The following is an 18,737-nucleotide window of genomic DNA, read 5'->3' as shown; positions in this document are numbered from 1 at the left end:
CCTGAATCATGTTAAAATCACTAACTAAACTAAATGATTACAAAAAGACAAAAAACAAACAAAAACACAACACAGAATATAATCACAAAGAGACACAAAATCACACGAAGGTGAATAACGACCACAAAGAGACACAAACCCACCACAAATTTTATGTCTTACCTCTTTGAGGAGCGGCGGTGGGGCCCTTTGCATATCTGTGCCCATGGACCTATTGTCTCATGATCCGCCCGTGCAGGTGCCTCAAAATTATACTTGAGAACAGTGCATGAGTCGGCCCTAAATCAGGGGTGTCAAACATACGGCCCAGGGGCCAGAACCGGCCCACCAAGGGGTCCAATCCGGCCCACTAGATGACTTTGCACACCTATTATTGATGTGAGATGCCAGGTTTAAACAGTGAGTAGATGCTTAATGTAAAATGCTGCCTTAGTCTTTTCCATGCCGACCACAATATAGCTCTCTGAAATAACAATGAGTACTTAGGGCCCGTCCCAATACCCCCCCTTGGCCCTACCCCTACATTTGTGCGTTCCCACGAGGGGTAGCGGTGTCCCAATTCCTTTTTGTGTGTAGGGGTAGGGGGCATAACGAGGGGTAGTGGGCATGAAACTAGCCCTTCTGAGTGAGGGATTTCAGATGCTGACTTGCCAGCGAGGGTTAGATGTCGCCATGGCTACCACCGAGCAAGAGACGGGGGAAAAAGTTCATGCATAGCTAACGTTACCGTCGTCAGGTTGCTTGTTAGCTAGCTAGCTCACACTATCTGGCGTCTGTCATCTGTCCTGTTCTGCAAAATTGTCGGATTTTTTCACAGAACGATAACACGCCAGCTAGTATAACTATGCTGCCTCGTAATCTTAGCTGGTTAGCTAGCTAGCAGAAGTCCCCTGTCGTCTGTCGTTCATCAAACGAAGCATGATGAATGCGGCAAACGCGATCGGTAGGATGAATGAGACTCCATTGTAGATGCCGGTTGGAAATGTAGATGGCTCGCAGCTTCCTGTTTAAAATAGTTACGTATGCGTGAACGTAACCGACGCGGTGACGTAGTGAGTGGTGTCCCAATTCCTAGGGAAAGATTTCTACCCCTACCCCTCGTTGCTTCATTTTGAGGGCCAAGGGGTAGTGGGCAAGGGCTAAGGGGTAGTGGACAAGGGGAGGTATTGGGATTGGGCCTTACTGTGGTCATTTTCAAAGCTATCAAACATGGTGCAAAATGTAGTCAATCAGCAGCTCCAGCACAAAAGAATCTGTGTCAGACTTCTGTATTAAAACAATATTAGTGGAACCCTGCTGCTGAGGCGCTGACAAAACTTCAGATTGTAAATGATTTATAAGGCAGGGGATGACTTAACCCTTTAAAATCTGAGCAAACTGGATTGATTTCTTTAAAAACACAGAAAGAAGGCAATGAGCAATGAAAGTAATAGTTAAAAAAAAAAGAAAAGAAACAAGCAAGGAAATGACCTAGAAAGAAATGTGTAAAAGTTATAGTAATTCTGCACCATCATTTTAAATATGTCATTAAAAAAATCATAAATATAGTTTTTCCTTAGCTTTTTTTTAAATTATTTTTTCCTGGTTTTTATTTTCTGAATAATTTTCTAAATATATTATTTTCTTTTTGCAATTTGTGGGACATTTCTTTCCAAGTTGCTCAGTTGCCTTTTTTCCCCATGTTTCTGACAGAAACTGCAAGATACAAAGGTTTAAATACTTGCGAAAGTGCATTTGAAAGCAGCACAAGAAAAGTGATGTTGCTCCAGGTTTCAAAGGGTTAACCTGCCTCTTCCATAGCTTCCACTTCAGTGGGAAATTATAGAAAAATGCACATGTAATGAAAGTGAGTAGTAGACTGATGTACTGTTGAATTTGCACATATATTTCTGAGGATATTATGGGCATGTGTTTTGAAAACTGAAAACTTCTTGGCACTAAAAAAAGGAAACATTTAAAGGTGTTATTTATAGGTTATTATATAATGGTTTTACTGGTCTGGCCCACTGGAGATCAAACTGGGCAGTATGTGGCCCCTGAATTAGAATGGGTTTGACACCCCTGCCCTAAATGTACTTAGTTACTTGAAGCAACTGCAGCACAGTGTCATATTTTATTAATTCATCATGTGTTTTGTTTGTAGAAACTTGATTTGTAAAGCAGCCAGCTGTCAGATAAATGTAGAGGATAAAAAGTAACATAAAACACAGTGCTTGAGTGAATGCACAGGTTACTGGGAGCTTCCACTCTGCAGGTGTAAACCATTTAGTTTGTCATATCAGGTGCAGGGGTTGTTTACGACTTGGTTGAGTGTGTGACCAGCAGTGTGCAGCCCAGCAGAGGCCAGGCCAGGCCGCTCTCCCTCGCGACCTCACCAGCTGCCTGTCTCCTATCTCCTACCCCCTGTCTCCTATCTCCTATCTCCACGGCAAATGACAAGTCTATTTTGGAAAAGGAGGCTGCGCCAGAATAGGCACGTCAGCTATTTGACATCATGAGGTACCGGAGAAGAAAGAAAAAATAAGTCTAGTCAACCGCCCACCGCAGGAGACTGGGGGGGATGTTCCACCACCATCCTGGATTTACAACCATTTCAAGGATATTTGAGCACAAAGACGACATTTTGGAAACTGTGATATTGGAGTAAGCCGACATCTTGGAAACCTTCACCGCCAACTGACGTTTGAGGCCACATGATTGAGCGGCCGTTTTACCTGTGTGGCTGAAGACTCAAGGTGACAAAGTAATGTTAGGCTTTTCAAAAATGATGATAGTTACATCAAATGTTAAATTAGGAATTTTGCCAAGAACTCAACCGAAGTTTTGTCAGTTTTTCCAATGAATTTTAACTTTAATTCGTGTGGGAAATACTATATTTGAACACCTGTAACGGTTAACGGTTACTATTGCTGCTTTAAGTTAGCTAACCTAGCTACAACCAGTGTCAGTTGGGCTAACGTTGTGTGCTTTAACTATAACTACACTCGAGTTTGCTCCAGTTTTAGTAGTTTTACAATTTATAATAATTTAATTACAACATATTTTTTAATACATTTTAGTCAGGGTGTAGACAGTGTGAGAAATGAGGTATGTTTCTGAAGTGGGAGCTTTATCAAACAGCTGATATCCCTTTCGCTTCTACAAATGGCAATGGACAGAGACGGGGTCTGACAGCTGAGGTTATTTTTGGGACAGGCAGTTCAAGCGACAGAGGTGACAAAGCTAGCAAATGTCACTCTTTGAGAGGAACATATCTGCTCCATTTGACCTTGTTACAGGGGAATTTGTCTGATGTTGTGTTGTAAAACCGCCTGCCTGTTGAATGGGCTACATGGCAGGATGTAAAGTCTTTGTATTGATGAATGTCTGCAGGGCCAGCACTGGGTTATGTTGACTGACACTGTAACTGCCAGCCATAAATATGCCTTTCTGGACTGTGGATTTATGTCTATTTTCATAGCATAACATATTTATAGAGTACACCCAACACACTGTCATATCTTATAATGGTTTGGGTGCATTTGACAGGGTTTCTTTGTAATTTAAAGCCACAGTTCACCCCTGAATCCAATTTACATAGTTTTCCTTTTACCTTTAGTGCTATTCATCAATCTGGATTGTTTTGGTGTGAGCTGGAGCTGTTGGAGATATTGGCCATGGACACATCTGCCTTCTCGGCTTGTGGTGCTCAGAGCGCCACAAAAATACAATAGCAAAGTAGCATTACACCTCAGCAGAGGACGACACCATTAATGTTTACATTTCACACTATCATGACTGTGAGATATTTGACCAAGAGCAGCCCAGTCACCAGAGGAAAACGTTGGCTTTGTACGTTTATGCAAACAAGAGGTGCGAAACATTTTTACGTTTTTATACATACCATACCCACGTTTCTAAAGTGACATTAGTATGGATGGCATGTCACCTTGGCAAGACACCTGCCAAGCTGCAGACCACTGTGCGAGACCTACACACAACAAAATTGGTTGTTTCTTAGCAAGTAATCACTGCATTTTTAGTGACTTTTTTGGCACCAATCGTGGGTTTGTTTTAGCAATCCAGCACTGTGTTTCCACTGAGGATAGTGCCACAAAAAGTGGTTATTTTTTATCGAGCAGTTGCTGTGTTTTCTGCCATAAAAAGAGGTTGTTGTTTTTACTTAGATTCAGGATGGTGCAACCAAAAGTGGGTATTTTTAGCCAAGACATACTGTGCTTTGCATTACCCACACTACCATACTATATAGAATGCAAGAAAAAAGATTTAGTATGTCCCAATACATAGTATGTGAATGCAGTATGCCAGAAATACCAGGGTGTTCTACCACATCTGGTCTGATTTTGCACTATGCAGGCCAGCATGCTTTTCTGGCTATTCTGACCCATGATTTCCTGCGCAGAGGAAGATGCGTCACACGGCCTGAGCTGCAAACAGATCAAAGCTTGACAGCTCATTGACAGTTCTCAGAAGTCGCAATGACGAATGACAGCTGTCAGTGAGCATTCAAGTAACTCATGACCGGTCGAATAGTAATAATAGGAATAGTGATTGTTTCAGTGAAAAAAAATCATTTAAATATTACAAACAACAATAGGACATAGCTGTAAAAATAACAATGACTGAGAACTGCAGATTTAATTTCACTGTGGCAAAAATAATGTTAGAATCTACAATCTGTGCAGTGATAACTTTAAAGTTAAACTACAAACATTTCAAAGTAACACAAGGAGAGTTCTCTGGGTTGATCTTCATCTCTGGCGAATTCAGTAAGTGGCGTTTGTTTTATCGCTGAGGTAATGGATACAAAAGCAAGAGAGTCAAAATTTGGAGTGTAATGTTAGGAAGTATTTTGTCCCGATTGTGTGCATACTGCATGTAACAGTACATACTTTTTAAGGGCAGCTGAAGTACATACTAAAAGTAAAAAGAAAAAATAAGCGATTCAGAACGCACCCACGATCTTTTCCTAACGATAACCACGTGGATTTTCTGCCTAAACCTAACCACACGTTAACTACAGCGTTGCTGAACTGTAAAGAAATGTTGAGTTTCAAAGGATCTGCTATATACATACAATGCCAACATTTATTGTAGGTTGCCATATGCACACTTCCTTCTGTGCAGTGATGCCGTCATCAAGTGTAGATCAGTAGAGAGAAAATAGTACCTGCATGAAACTGCTCAGAACAAGGTTTGTGGATTATTTTGAGTGACCGGGTCATGATTTCTGGAAAGAGACATTGCTGTTGAGTAAAAGGTATTTGGCACTTTGAGCACCACAAGCTGAGTGCCATCTACTTCCCTTATATTCGAGAGAAGGCAGACATCTCTACGGCTGATAATCTCCAACAATCAGCAACTCACACCAAAACAATCTAGACTAATAAATAGCACCACAGGTAAAAGGAGAAATATGTGTTTTTGATTTTGGGGTGAACTGTCCCTTTAATGGTAATCTGTTGCCTAATTTGTTAAGCAGAAATAGCATTTGTTTTTCCTAAACCTTATTTAAATTATAAAACAGCAAGTTACTGAAAAATGACTTTGGTGTTTGGCAGTTAATGGCAAATTGTATTAAACTAATGCCAGCTCTGAAAATCATTTGAAGGACTTAAATGAATCTGACACGTCCCATTTAATGCTGAATATTATTTTGTGTAAGCTGCTGCCTGGTACTGTGTTATAATATTCAGCTTTTCTTTGATTACAGGAGCAAACAATGGATCAAAACTTGTTTGGAGGAGTGCCCAGGTTTCTCACCCGCCCAAAGGCGTTCTCAGTGTGTGCAGGCAAGGATGCCACACTGAGCTGCACTATCGTGGGCAGCCCGACACCACTGATCACCTGGGAAAAGGACAAGCTCAAACTGACATCTGGGGGCCGCTTCAAGACCGTGGAGGATGGAGATGTGTACCGCCTGACCATCTATGATTTAACACTGGAGGACAGTGGCCAATACATGTGCCGAGCCAAAAACAACGTCGGGGAAGCTTATGCTGCCGTCACCCTCAAAGTGGCCCTGCCAACAGAGATGGCTCAGAGGGCCCCTGTATTCACGGTTAAGCCTACCTCTACACGTGTAGGTTTGGGAGGAGATGTTGTTTTCCACTGCCGGGTTGCAGCTCACCCTGACGCCAACTTTGATTGGGAAAAAGATGGGCGCTACATGGGGGAGTCGAACCGTATCAAGATAGTTTCTGACAGTGACAGCAGCACCTTAAAGATCCAAAGTGTGCGTAACCTGGACAGCGGCACCTACACCTGCAGGGCCCAGAACACTGTTGGCCGTTCACAGGCTGCAGCAGCTCTTGTTGTAGATGCCCTGGATTCCCACCACCTGTCTGGAGACAAAAACACTTCCCTCCTTTCTCACCTACAAAAGCGCAAGGAGGAAATGAAGAAGGACATCTCGATATATCGCACTGAAGAAAGCAGATCCTCTGTTACCTCCTCCACCACAGCTAATATCACAGATGGTTTGAGTTCTCTGAGTCTGGAATATGAGCTGAGGGCATCTGCTCTCGCAAAGCTGCCCAAAGGTGTGTTCACCCGTACCTGCACAGTGACTGAAGGCAAACATGCCAAACTCAGCTGCTTTGTAACGGGTCACCCTAAACCGCACATTATCTGGAGGAAGGATGGAACAAACATCAGCGAAGGTCGCAGGCACGTCATTTATGAGGACCAAGCTGAGAACTTCATCCTCAAGATCCTGTACTGCAAGCAGACTGATAATGGTCTCTACACCTGCAATGCAACCAATTTGGCTGGGCAGACCTACAGTGCTGTGTTGGTAACAGTCAAAGGTAAGATGTAAAGTCCTAAGCATACAGTACAGTACAGTAATAACTCTAATGTACACATTTAAGAGAATCCTCCACGAGTAAGCTATCATTACAGACATGTTCATGAATTATATGCATCATCTGTCTACACGCATGACATCATCTCTACTCCACTTTACATGCAGCATTTACAGCATACACCAAGCAAGGGATAAAAAAACAAGGCTTCTTAACAGTATATTAATTTGTATCTTAAAGGAGCAGTGTGTAAGATTTAGGCAGATTTAGTGGCATCTAGTGGTGAAGATTGCAGATTGCAATGAGCTGAAATTTTTCTTGACTAGAATTCCTCATGTGTTCATTGTTCAGGAGTTGTTTTACTGGAGATGAATTATCCACTGAGGTCTTGACCTGGTGATTTAAACCAGTAAACACTGAATACAGCAGTCCTACGTTACAAATCAGTGTTTTCCTGGTGCTGTTAGACATGTCACAGACGGGCCGCTAGCCTAGCACCTGCTAATCTGTGCTCACCTTTTTACTCTGATGTCTTGAGATCCAGACGTTAAGAATGGTTTTACTGGGGGCCGAATTATCCACAGAAGTCTCCTCCTCTCCAAAACAAATGGACCCAGTGATTCAAACCAGTGAAAACACTGAATAAAGCAGTTTTATGTTAAAATAAAATTGCGTTGTCCCTAAGGGGCTGATAATTACGGTGACTGATGTGAAAATGCAAATGGTCTTATCTGGAACCAGTGTTTGGTTTGTCCCTTCTGGGCTTCTGTAGAAACATGGCAGTGCAACATAGCATTCCCTGTGGATTAGGACGTCTTCCTATGTAGATATGTAACGGCTTATTCTAAGGTAATGAAAACACAGTGATTCTTATTTGCAGGTGATTATACACTAAAGAAACAAACACTTATTTTATTATATTTCATTTCTGCCAATATATCCCCCTAAATCCTACACACTGGACCTTTAATACAACCTCTGTACCAATGCTTACTGCGCCAAGCCCCAGTTGGTTCAAACTGAAGACATACAGTACATCTTAAAAAGTGGCTTACAAATATACAGTAAACTATCCAGGCTAGGTAATTTACTAAAACAGTTGGGCACTGTACATTACTCAAACAGGAGTGAATAGTCACTTGTTGGGGAGTATTTTGAGCTTCAAATTGATACGCATTTGATGCTCTACTGAGTATTTTTAATAGCAGGATGGTGTATATAGAATTAACTTAAAATAAGCTGCACTGCCTATGTCCATCGCAATGAAGGAGCATGTCACCCAGTACAGCAGTGTGGCTCATTCATGTTTTTAATAGCAATGAAAATGGAGGTGTATGGCGCTGAGGAATAAGCTATATGTTAGTTGGATAAACTCAGTGTTCACAACTACAGCACTGTAAGTGTTGTCCAAATCAGTCTATCAAAGCCTCGTTTAAACCTCTCAGAATAAGTGTGGCTTTTCACAACAAGGTTGAAATCTGGCTCATACTCTGAAGGAAGGGTGTTGTGTTGCATCTATTTTCTGCTGGTGATGAGTAGTTCACAGATGCTAAGATGGTCACTCACTCACTGGGGCACATTGGCACCACTGCGACTGAGATTTCCCTTGGGGGAAAATTGGCCCAAGGGCTGAAACTGAAGGGTTGTAGATGTATGTCAGTATGTCCGATAATGAGGGCTGTGCCACCGACATACCCGTTTATTGCTGGTGCAGGAAAATGGATACACCTGATGTTGTCCTTGCAGGTTGTTAGCAAATTTTGCAAATGGAAAGATACACATTTTGAACAATTAGTGGTTGCATGAACATTTATCAGTTTTTTAATAATACACAAAATATGACATGGAATAAGAGGAAAAATATAATGTATAGAAAATGTTAACAAATAATACAGCACACAATTGCAATGACTTCTCTGTCACTTTTTATATCAGTACAAAAAACAATGGACAAAGGATGTTCTTGTGCCAGAGAATGCTCCAATTACAGCAACAACAGAATACAGTAACAATGATAAACATTCACTAAAAAAAAACAAACAGTAACAACCAGAACAACCAGTGGGTTCCCAGGGTCAGGGTCGCACATTGGGCCCAGTTTTAAAACAACAGAGTATTAAATATCAGTCAAAAAATTCAGAATATACAAGATATAAAGCAAACCAGTGCTCAATAGAGTAACATAAGAGTAAGATAAGTACAAGAGTTACTAAAAATGAAATAAAATGCAGACTGCTCCTGAAATTGTACTTTGTTTGTTTCCTTTATTAAAAAACTTAATGTTAAATAACTATACATCGCTTAGAAATGGGAAGTTAATCACATTCCTGGGAAGAACCTATCAGATACGTTTGGAATACTAAGGAGCAAATGTTTTGTATGTTCAAAGCTTGTAACTATGCTTGGGCAGTATCTATATTTTCATACCGTCAGACATTCCGGAAATTTTACAGGGGTATATGGTTTAGTGTGCAGCACTACCCCCCTCACTTTGTTCTGCAAGCTCTCGTTGCTTTTTAAGTCTAATAAATGAAAAGAAAAAACCTCACTAAATGTCTAGAAAGATCATATTCTTGCACCTGTTTTCTTTATAAAACAGAGAAGTACAACTGCACACCTTCTTGATTCAGGTTTTTGTCTTTCACCTAACTATGATTAGATTAACTGTCTTAGTTCGATGTGTCCTTTCGAAGGTTTACTACAGGAAATATTGCAGATATTTTAATAGTAAATTTAATTTATTTTATGTTTATAGATGCTTTGATTGGTTTACTGACCCCAGTGGACTTCACCCATAACTCACAGTGGAGTTCCAACTGTTTCAACACTTGATTCCTAACTTTAAAGTGTTGGCTTAGGTCCAAAGTATGGATATGGATATGCTTGTAACACTCATTTGTGGTGAGACAAGAGAACTGACAGGATGTCCTCTGCAACCTGCACTGAAATAGTGGGTGTAGTAAGCACGTTGAAACCTTTAGTTCACATTAATGAAATCAGGTAAATATAAACCATTTTCATTGACACTTTTTAATAATTATTTTTAAAGGTATTCAGCACAAATAATCTTTCCTAGAGCATGAGGAAAGTATTGTGACTGAACTATTGCCTTCCAGTTCACCATTGTTTAAGTGTCAAACCTCGGCTTAAACAACCAAGTTTTTACAGTTGACTGGCAGAAAGCTTTTATTTCACCTGCTACATTGTCAGATATGTTTGCCCACATTTCCCTCAGCAAGGACTCCTGATTATTGGAAACATTTGCCCAAGCCCAGTTTCAAATCTTGAGTGCTTGAAAAGAATACACAGATGAAATGTTTAATGGGATTGATTATCTCTCAAGCAGGTTTCTAGTTTCTACAACTTGATTTTAATATTAGACTAGCCTGAAGTAGAGATAACAAGGAAACTGATGAAGTTTGTAAGTAAAAAAAAAAAATTGTTTTTAATATACATGCTGCATTTTGTAGACGATAGACTGACATATGCAAAACTGTTAACATGGCTGCGTAACCTGAAGATTCTGTTTTGTGTTTCATGATGTCAGAGCCTGCAGTGCCATTCAGGAGGAAGCTGAAGGATGTGGAGGTCCAAGAGAAAATGTCAGCCACAATGATGTGTGAGGTGCCCGTTATTTCCACCCAAGCCAGCTGGTTCATGGAGGAAACGCGGCTGCAGCAAAGCAGCAAATATAACATGGAGGAGGAAGGGACCCTGCGTCGTCTCACCATACACAATGTCACCACCAATGATGATGGCGTTTATATTTGTGAGATGAAAGAGGGCAGTCGCACTGTGGCTGAGCTCACTGTCCTGGGTATGGTTGAGTATTTCATTTTTGTGTTGTGAAATATTGTGGGCAGGCACTGCTATACTTTTATCAAGGGGAATTAATGTGGCCTTCTTAAAGTGCTGCTAAAAGTTTGGAAATTAACAACAGTGTCAGTGCTATTTCTTTATGTTACATCTACTTCCTCTCATACCCCAGGCAACATTACCAAGAAGCTTCCCCGCAGGACAGTGGTTCCTGTCAGTGACACTGTCATCTTCTGTGTGGAGCTGGAGCATCCCATCCCGGATGTCTACTGGACCCGCAATGGCGAGAAGCTGAAGGAGGATTCCCGTATTTCCATTGCCTGCGTGCTCAGGCAGTACACACTCACAATTAGAGACTGCCAGGCAGATGACTCAGGAGAGGTGGCCTTTGTAGCTGGAGACTGCAAGACATCCACTCGATTCACTGTCACTGGTGAGGAATACACCTGGCTGTAATTCAGATTTCTTGCATTTGCTCTGACCTGCTTGCTTAGAGGGGGGTAATTCATGTTTAAATAACAAAAAAATCTACTAATCTAAACAGGCTTCATGTAGGACTTTTTTGTAATTATCCTAATTGTCTTGCATTCTGTTATTGTTCCTTTTAACGTTTAATTATTTTTAAGTTAAGACAAAATAATACAAACGCTTCATGGCAATGGCTTAGGGGGCTGTGCACATGCCGTGTCGGGCACTGGGCGCTACTCTTGTGCCTACTCCGTGCCAACTTTCAAGGGCACAGAGGCAGGTTGCATCTGAGGTCACTAAGCAACCATTACTAGCGCCGGATCATAACGTACATACCTAGAAATCTTAAGGGTAGAGCTGATTTTCTTCCAGGCCCTGTTTTGTAATGGTAAATGGACCTGCACTTGTCTGCACTCTAGTCATCCGACCACTCAAAGCGCTTTTTACACTACGAGTCACATTCACTCATTCACACACACATTCATGTTCAAGGCTACCATACAAGGTGCCACCTGCTACTCAGTTTTTAACACACACACACACCGATGGAAGCATCATCGGGAGCAATTTGGGGTTCAGTATCTTGCTCAAGGATACTTGACATGCAGACTGGAGGAACCGGGGATCAAACTGCTGATCTTCCGATTGGTGGATGACCCGCTCTACCTCTGAGCCAAAGCCGCCCATTGTAAGTGTGTGTTAGGCCAGAAATATTGTCCGTGGGACAGATGTAAAGCTCTGAGTAGCCCTGCAGTAAAATGATTAACTTCTCCTCCATATTTACCACAGACTAATATTTACAGAAGAAAAGAAAGATATCTGCTGGTTTTGTTATTGTTATTGGTTATTTGTTGTCACATGACATATGGTGCATGTTACTGCGTTCCAAAAGTTGAACTCCGTTTATCAGGGCGTTGCTCTACTGTTTTAATGCACCTGCCATGCATCTACATTGAAAACAATGATTTTGAGGGCGCAAAAAACACGGCATGTATACGGCCCTAACTCTAAAATAACCCTGTAATTGCAAACAGTCCAACAAAGGCTGGTTGTTTTATGTTGTTTTCCAAATAGCAACATTTTTGCAAATGTAAAAGAGGAATGAAAATCAGTATTTTATATATGAGTTTTCAAAACAACATTGACAATTTCAGTGGACATTGTAGGTGTCATCATCTTAGTTTTCTCCTCAAAATAAGCCATGTTCTGACAGGTTTCTTAGCATATGCTATATGGCTTTGGAGTGCCATGGATGTTTTCCCTTTAGATTGTTTGGAAAAATAAGTTAAAGTGAACTTGTTTAAAACCTGATCTGATTGATTGTGTCTGTGAGGCCTGGTGCCCTTTGGTGTAGAGCTACATCTAGCAGAGTCCCTACGACTTCATACAGCATCACAGTAGTTAAGCTAGTAGATAAAATCTTATCATGACTGATGAGAAAAATAAGCTAAAAAAAAGAAAGAAACTAATTTATGTATAATCTTTCTTTTGATTTCCTACAAACTCTTAATACTTACTGATCATATAAACAGCACGATCATCACTCTTTCTGCTCCAGCTGCCAGGAAACATCCACCCGATCCCCCAGTCGACGCAGTGGTGCAGAACAAGACTGACTCATCCATCACCATCCGGTGGTCTCCTCCTGACAGCGACCGCCCTGTCCCCATCAAGGGCTACATTGTGGAGAGGAGGAAGGTTGGCACTCAGACATGGCAGAGGTGCAACCCTGGGGAAACCATTGTTTCAACAGAGATCATCATCTGCAACTTCACAGAAGAAGCCACCTACCAGTTCCGTATCTCTGCTATGAATGACTTTGGCCAGAGTCCTTACCTGGAGGTGCCTGGAACCTTCTACCTAGGTGAGACTGATGTCTCTGTGGCTATGTGTTGTTGTTATATGCACTCAAGTGTTTTTTCTGATGCCTGGTTTGCCTGTTGTCTCCAGAACCCAGTGCTGAAATCAGGAGAGGCCTGACAAACTCTGCTGCAGTCTCTGGTGAGGAGTTCTCGATCTCTGTGGAGCTGTCTGCTGTTTGCTCTGGCTTCTGGTCTCTAAACGGCCGCCTCCTGCGCAGTGGAGCCGACTACCTCATCACCAGGTCCAAGAACACACACACTCTGCTCATCCGTGTCGTCACCATGGAAATGAACGGAAATGAGATCAAGTTTGTGGGTGGAGGCTCGCAAAGCAGTTGCATCCTGTCCGTGAAGGGTATGAAAACACAGCCAGATAATTATCAACACACAAAAATGCTCTAAATCATATAAGTGAACTGTAGTACATTTGTTGTTCTGTATTAAAACATTCTGAGCCTTGTTTTGAATTGAAGACCATTGGTGTTTACTTTTTTTGCGAGAAGCAAATCTATAATGCCCTTTTTTTACATGACAACTGTATTTTTTAGTTCCTCCTGTTAGGTTCACCAACAAGTCAGACGTATCGGAGGTGGTGACCTGCAGTGCCCAAGCCACTACTCAGTTGACTGCTGAGGTGTCAGATTACGATGCACAGGTGTGTGATGGGAACATCATCTTTTCATTTAGTTTGCACAGATTGTTTTAAAATACCTTTGAATTTACAAGAATGTAGAGATAGAAAACAAATCACTATCATTTCTGTAGTTCATTTTATCTGTGCTATTTTGAGTCTACTCTAAAATCTGCTTGTTGATGAAGCTTTGTACACAAATATGTTTGAAAATGCTGGAAGGATATTCCATTTTAGATAGTTATAAAATATAGTCAGTAGGCCATGTTTTCTGTTTCATGTTACTGTTACCCAGAAAAGTGCTTGTCAACACAAGTACTCCAACTTGTTAATATTAAAGTAACAGTAGATCTGCTTGAATAGAACATTCTTAGCTTTTACTTAATCATGTCTGTTTTTGCAATCTGTGCTGTGTTTGCTTCTTCAGGTGGTTTGGATGAGGAATGGACGGGAGTTGAAAACTGGAAAGAAGTATGAATATATGTTCACTGACCGCAAGAGGATCCTTATGATACACAACGTCACAGAGGAAGACGTGGGCATCTACGAGTGTGTTTTAGCTGATGACAGAATGTCCATCCAACTCAGTCTTAAAGGTAAGCTGACTGAAAAAGCACTGTACATTTTCTCTTATCACAGAGCAAAGTCAACAGTCTCTCTGCCGTGGATTGTGTGCTGGCCTGTGAAACAAGTGTCACTGATATGCTGTGCTCGGTCCAAAGCTGATTGCGCAAAGGGAACTGGACTCAGCATGCATGTAGTTTGTCTCAGACCATGTGATATACTGAAATTTGACCTGCTTTGATGGCTACTAGCATATGCTTTTGAGCCATCAAATAGAGGAAAGAGCCATCTGTCAACATGTAGTCAACTCCAGTGTTACTCTGTTACTCCATGTTATGCTGTTTCCACACATGAGCAGCTCTGATAACAAACGTAACGACATGCATTTCAAAAGAGATTTAAATTAATGTCATAAAGATTTTACATGCGCTTCACTCTGATTCACTAACACACACTTTATTTGCATGAAATCAAAAAATGTTAATTGCTCAATTTCCATCTCTTTTTCTCTAAGATGAACCTGCCAAGTTTTTGAACAAAACCAGAGGTCCCATGGGATTGGCATCGTCCCTTAAAGGAGATCTTGAGCTGAGCTGCGAGGTATCTCCCGCCAGTGCGGTCGTTGTGTGGAAAAAAGATCAAGTGAAGATCATTGAGGACCAAAGAACTACCTTCATCTCCAAAGGGACTCAAAGGAAACTCATCATCAGGAATGCCAAGAAAAGTGACGAAGGACATTACTCATGTGAGACAGAAACAGACAAAGTCACATTCCAGGTCAAGATTAAAGGTAAGCCTATATGAAGCCTTTGTAGTGCTGTTTAACAATTGACTGCACAGCACAGATATGAATTTCTTTATCTTATTTTTTTTCTCAGAAACTCAAGCTGTAGCTGTGTTCTCCAACAAGGAGTCAGTCCAGAAGGAGGTGAAAGCTACTCTCTCCCAGAAAGCCACTCTTAGTTGCAATGTTTCAGACAGCAAGACAGAGGTGAAATGGTATAAAGACGGCAAGGTGTTGATATCCAGCAGGACGATATACTCAGAAGTAAAAGGCAACACTCGTCAGCTGGTGATTGAAAAGGTGGAGAAGGGCGATGCTGGAGAGTATACATGTGAAGCCGGAGGGGAGAAGCTGGCCTTCAGGTTATTTGTGTCAGGTAGGACTGCTCAGTTGATTAATTCATACATAAAATTTAATAAATATTATGTCTTTGTGCTGCTGTATTAATATGATTTGGTACACATTTAATTATCTTTGTACACAACATTAATAAGATGTAGCACTAATTTAGTGATTTATATGTCTCAAACAAGGCTTGATAAGGTTTGCCTGGGAGACTAAATAATTAAAGATGTCTTGAAGCATGCATCAGTTAAATGCCTCTTATATATTTCATCCATTGGTGATCCTAAACATGGCTCATAACGACACTGTTTCTTGTTAACATTACCCTCAGATTTTCAGTCAGCGTTCTTCAACAAGGAGTCAGTCCAGAAGGAGGTGAAAGCCACTCTGTCTCAGAAAGCCTCCCTGAGCTGTGACGTAGCTGATACCAAGACAGAAGTGAAATGGTACAAGGATGGCAAGCTGCTGACTCCCAGCAAGACAATACACACAGAGTCGAAGGGTAAAAGTCGCCAGCTGGTGATCGACAGTGTGGAGAGGAAGGATGCTGGAGAATACACGTGTGAAGCCGGGACTGAGAAGCTGGTCTTTAAAATGCAGGTGGAAGGTAAGAAGAATGCAGTATGTTTAATACCAAATGGCTTTTCTTTGTTTTGTTTTTTGAGCACATAGCATGTGAAGCATAAAGCCTAGATGCATATTAGGTAAAATCATGTTAATCAGTGTTAATTGCATTTAAATAAACATTAAATTATATATAGATAAAAATACCAAATAGAAAACCAAAATATTTACATGTATGTGTAAAACTTGTCACTCATTCTGATTTTAGAAACAGCAGTTTGATTAATAAACACTTAACATTTCAAAATTTGACACACAACACTATTTTACACCATTTAGTGTGAGAAACTGGTGAATATTTTGTGTTTTCTATTTGTGTCTGTGGCCTCCTCTGATAACATATCTGGCACGCTTTGCTCAAATATCTATCCTCCAATACTGACTTGGATTCTCATGTTACTAGATGGCAATTTAAACATCGCAAATACTTTATGTTTTGTGGCCTGTATACACCACTAAGCTTCATGCTTTGCTTTCTTGAAGCATTTGTTTGCTGAGGCAGCTCTGGTGTCTTGTGGCTCTGTTGTGTGTCAGTTTCTGGTCCCAGATTCGGTCTTTTTCTTTCTCAGTGAATGGTTTTTGATATATTCATTGTGCCTCTGTAGCAACTTGGAGATGCCCGTTTTGCTTTTAATCACTGCAGTGTTTGATGTTGATGTGCTTTAATAGAGCCTGTTGCTCTGTGCACTGCATCTGAAAAGCATCTGAAAAGGTTGGTTGTGTTTGCACAGGAAATCTAAAGTGGAGTGTGTGGTGTGGTTTATAGAGTCAAGTCTGTTTTTGTATGGGTAATTGTACTGCCACCACTCTCCTTTACAGGTGCTACTACAGAAGTCCAAGCTAAATCTGCTTTCTGCAACAAAGAGTCTGTCCAGAGGGAAGTGAAAGCCACTCTCTCCCAGAAGGCCACTCTGAGCTGCGAGGTAGTCGATAACAAGACAGAAGTGAAATGGTACAAGGACGGCAAACTGCTGAGTGCCAGCAGAGCAGTTCACATGGAGTCAAAGGGCAAGATTCGCCAACTGGTGATCGACAGTGTGGAGAAGAAAGATGCAGGAGAATACATCTGCGAAGTTGGAACTGAAAAACTGGCATATAAATTGCAAGTGACAGGTACGAGAAGGGAATAGTAGACCAAAAACACCAATTTCTCTTGTTATATTTTGGCTTGTGTCACACTGACACAGTAGTTTTGCAATGTTGTAATGACTTGTTTTAGAATTAACGTGGCCAATGCCATGACATTCTCCGTTTTTCCTCTTGCAGAGATCCAACTCACGTCAGCCTTCTCCAACAAGGAGTCAGTCCAGAGGGAAGTGAGAGCCACTCTCTCTCAGAGAGCCACTCTGAGCTGTGAGGTAGCTGATACTAAGACAGAGGTGAAATGGTACAAGGATGGCAAGCTGCTGACTTCCAGCAAGACAATCCATACTGAGACGAAGGGCAAGAGTCGCCAGCTGGTGATCGACAGTGTGGAGAGGAAGGATGCTGGAGAGTACATCTGTGAAGCTGGGACTGAGAAGCTGGCTTTTAAGATACATGTGGCAGGTAGGAGGAATAAGATGTTGACAGTATTTCTGAGAGTATACAAATATGAATGTATTTGATTTGTAGAACTGTGTGTTTATTCTCCCATGTTTTCCTGTTTGGATACAATCATAAAGTGTGTTCATTGCTGGCTGAAAGGTTTTGGATGTGTTCATGTATTTCAGCTTGATTGATTCAGCTTGTTTACATCAATTTTTTTCATTTGCTCTGCAGAAGCCCAAGCTGGCTTCTCCAACAAGGAGTCTGTCCAGAGGGAGTTGAGAGCTACTCTCTCTCAGAAAGCCACTCTTAGCTGTGAGGTTTCTGATTCCAAGACAGAGGTGAAATGGTACAAGGATGGCAAGCTGCTGACTTCCAGCAAAGCAGTCCACATGGAGACAAAGGGCAAGGGTCGTGAGCTGGTGATAGAAAAAATGGAGAAAAAAGATGCTGGAGAGTACACGTGTGAGGCTGGAACAGAGAAGCTGGTCTTTAAGCTGCAGGTGACAGGTAAAATAGATTTTAAATGTATCTAATTTTGCCACAAGATTTATGATTCTTGGCACAAATCACTGAAAAGAAGTGTTCACTCCTCCTTAGATGCAGCTGTCAAGTTCCAGAAGAAGACTGTCAAGGACACATGTGTTGTTCAAGCAAGTGAAAAAGTTGTTTTGACCACCGAGCTGACCTCAGAGAGCGGTAGTGTGAAGTGGTTTAGAGATGGTGTGGAGCTCAGGGAGGGCAGCAAGTATGAAATGAAAAAAGATGGCCTTTCTCGTACTCTGATTGTGAAATCCACCGAATCCAAAGACAGTGGAACATACACCTGTCAAACTGCTGACGACAAACTGGAGTTCAAAGTTCAAGTTAAAGGCAAGCCATAGAAACGTCTCTGACAATCTGATGATTGCTGTGTAGGCCTCTTCAGATGCCAGATTTTGTTTTGATGTCTCACTTTTCATTTCAGATTCAGCTTTGAAGTTTGTTGTCCCTTTGAAACCTGCTGCAGTGGAGTTGGGAGGTACACTTAGCCTGATGTGTGAACTAAATCAAGCCTCAGGGGATGTTGTCTGGCAGCGTAATAGTCGTGAGATTAAACCTGGAGGCAGGCACTGTATCAGGACAGATGGTGCTAAGCGGGTTCTCACTGTGACTGGCATGACTAAAGAAGATGAAGGAGAATACAGCTGTGAATGTAGAAATGACAAGACCTCTGCTAAAGTATCATCAAAAGGTAATTTATCATGTAATATAACTCAAAACATTCAAAGTTTCAGGATGGACACTTTTTTTTCCCACATCAATCTGCT

The 18,737-nt window shown here is 41.4% G+C and overlaps 1 protein-coding gene across 1 annotated transcript in view; it reads left to right on the top strand.

Annotated features, from left to right (window-relative positions):
- Positions 1–2,520: 2,520 nt before the first annotated feature.
- The window catches only part of obscnb (obscurin, cytoskeletal calmodulin and titin-interacting RhoGEF b), a 68,932-nt gene continuing 52,715 nt past the window's right edge, over positions 2,521–18,737 (top strand). Inside the window, exons 1-16 of the mRNA XM_050032858.1 lie at positions 2,521–2,735; positions 5,714–6,809; positions 10,354–10,623; positions 10,795–11,055; positions 12,649–12,954; positions 13,041–13,307; positions 13,501–13,607; positions 14,011–14,179; positions 14,662–14,937; positions 15,026–15,307; positions 15,608–15,883; positions 16,720–17,013; positions 17,167–17,448; positions 17,662–17,937; positions 18,028–18,300; positions 18,395–18,661. Of these exons, the coding sequence (XP_049888815.1) occupies positions 5,723–6,809; positions 10,354–10,623; positions 10,795–11,055; positions 12,649–12,954; positions 13,041–13,307; positions 13,501–13,607; positions 14,011–14,179; positions 14,662–14,937; positions 15,026–15,307; positions 15,608–15,883; positions 16,720–17,013; positions 17,167–17,448; positions 17,662–17,937; positions 18,028–18,300; positions 18,395–18,661 (4,693 nt within the window). The 5' untranslated portion in view covers positions 2,521–2,735; positions 5,714–5,722. The remainder of the gene's footprint in view (positions 2,736–5,713; positions 6,810–10,353; positions 10,624–10,794; positions 11,056–12,648; positions 12,955–13,040; positions 13,308–13,500; positions 13,608–14,010; positions 14,180–14,661; positions 14,938–15,025; positions 15,308–15,607; positions 15,884–16,719; positions 17,014–17,166; positions 17,449–17,661; positions 17,938–18,027; positions 18,301–18,394; positions 18,662–18,737) is intronic.

The sequence above is a fragment of the Epinephelus moara genome, chromosome 21 (assembly GCF_006386435.1).
Source record: "Epinephelus moara isolate mb chromosome 21, YSFRI_EMoa_1.0, whole genome shotgun sequence".
In the NCBI taxonomy this organism is placed as follows: Eukaryota; Metazoa; Chordata; class Actinopteri; order Perciformes; family Serranidae; genus Epinephelus; species Epinephelus moara.
The sequence above is the reverse complement of the archived record's forward strand: the minus strand, read 5'-3'. Positions and strand labels throughout refer to the sequence as shown.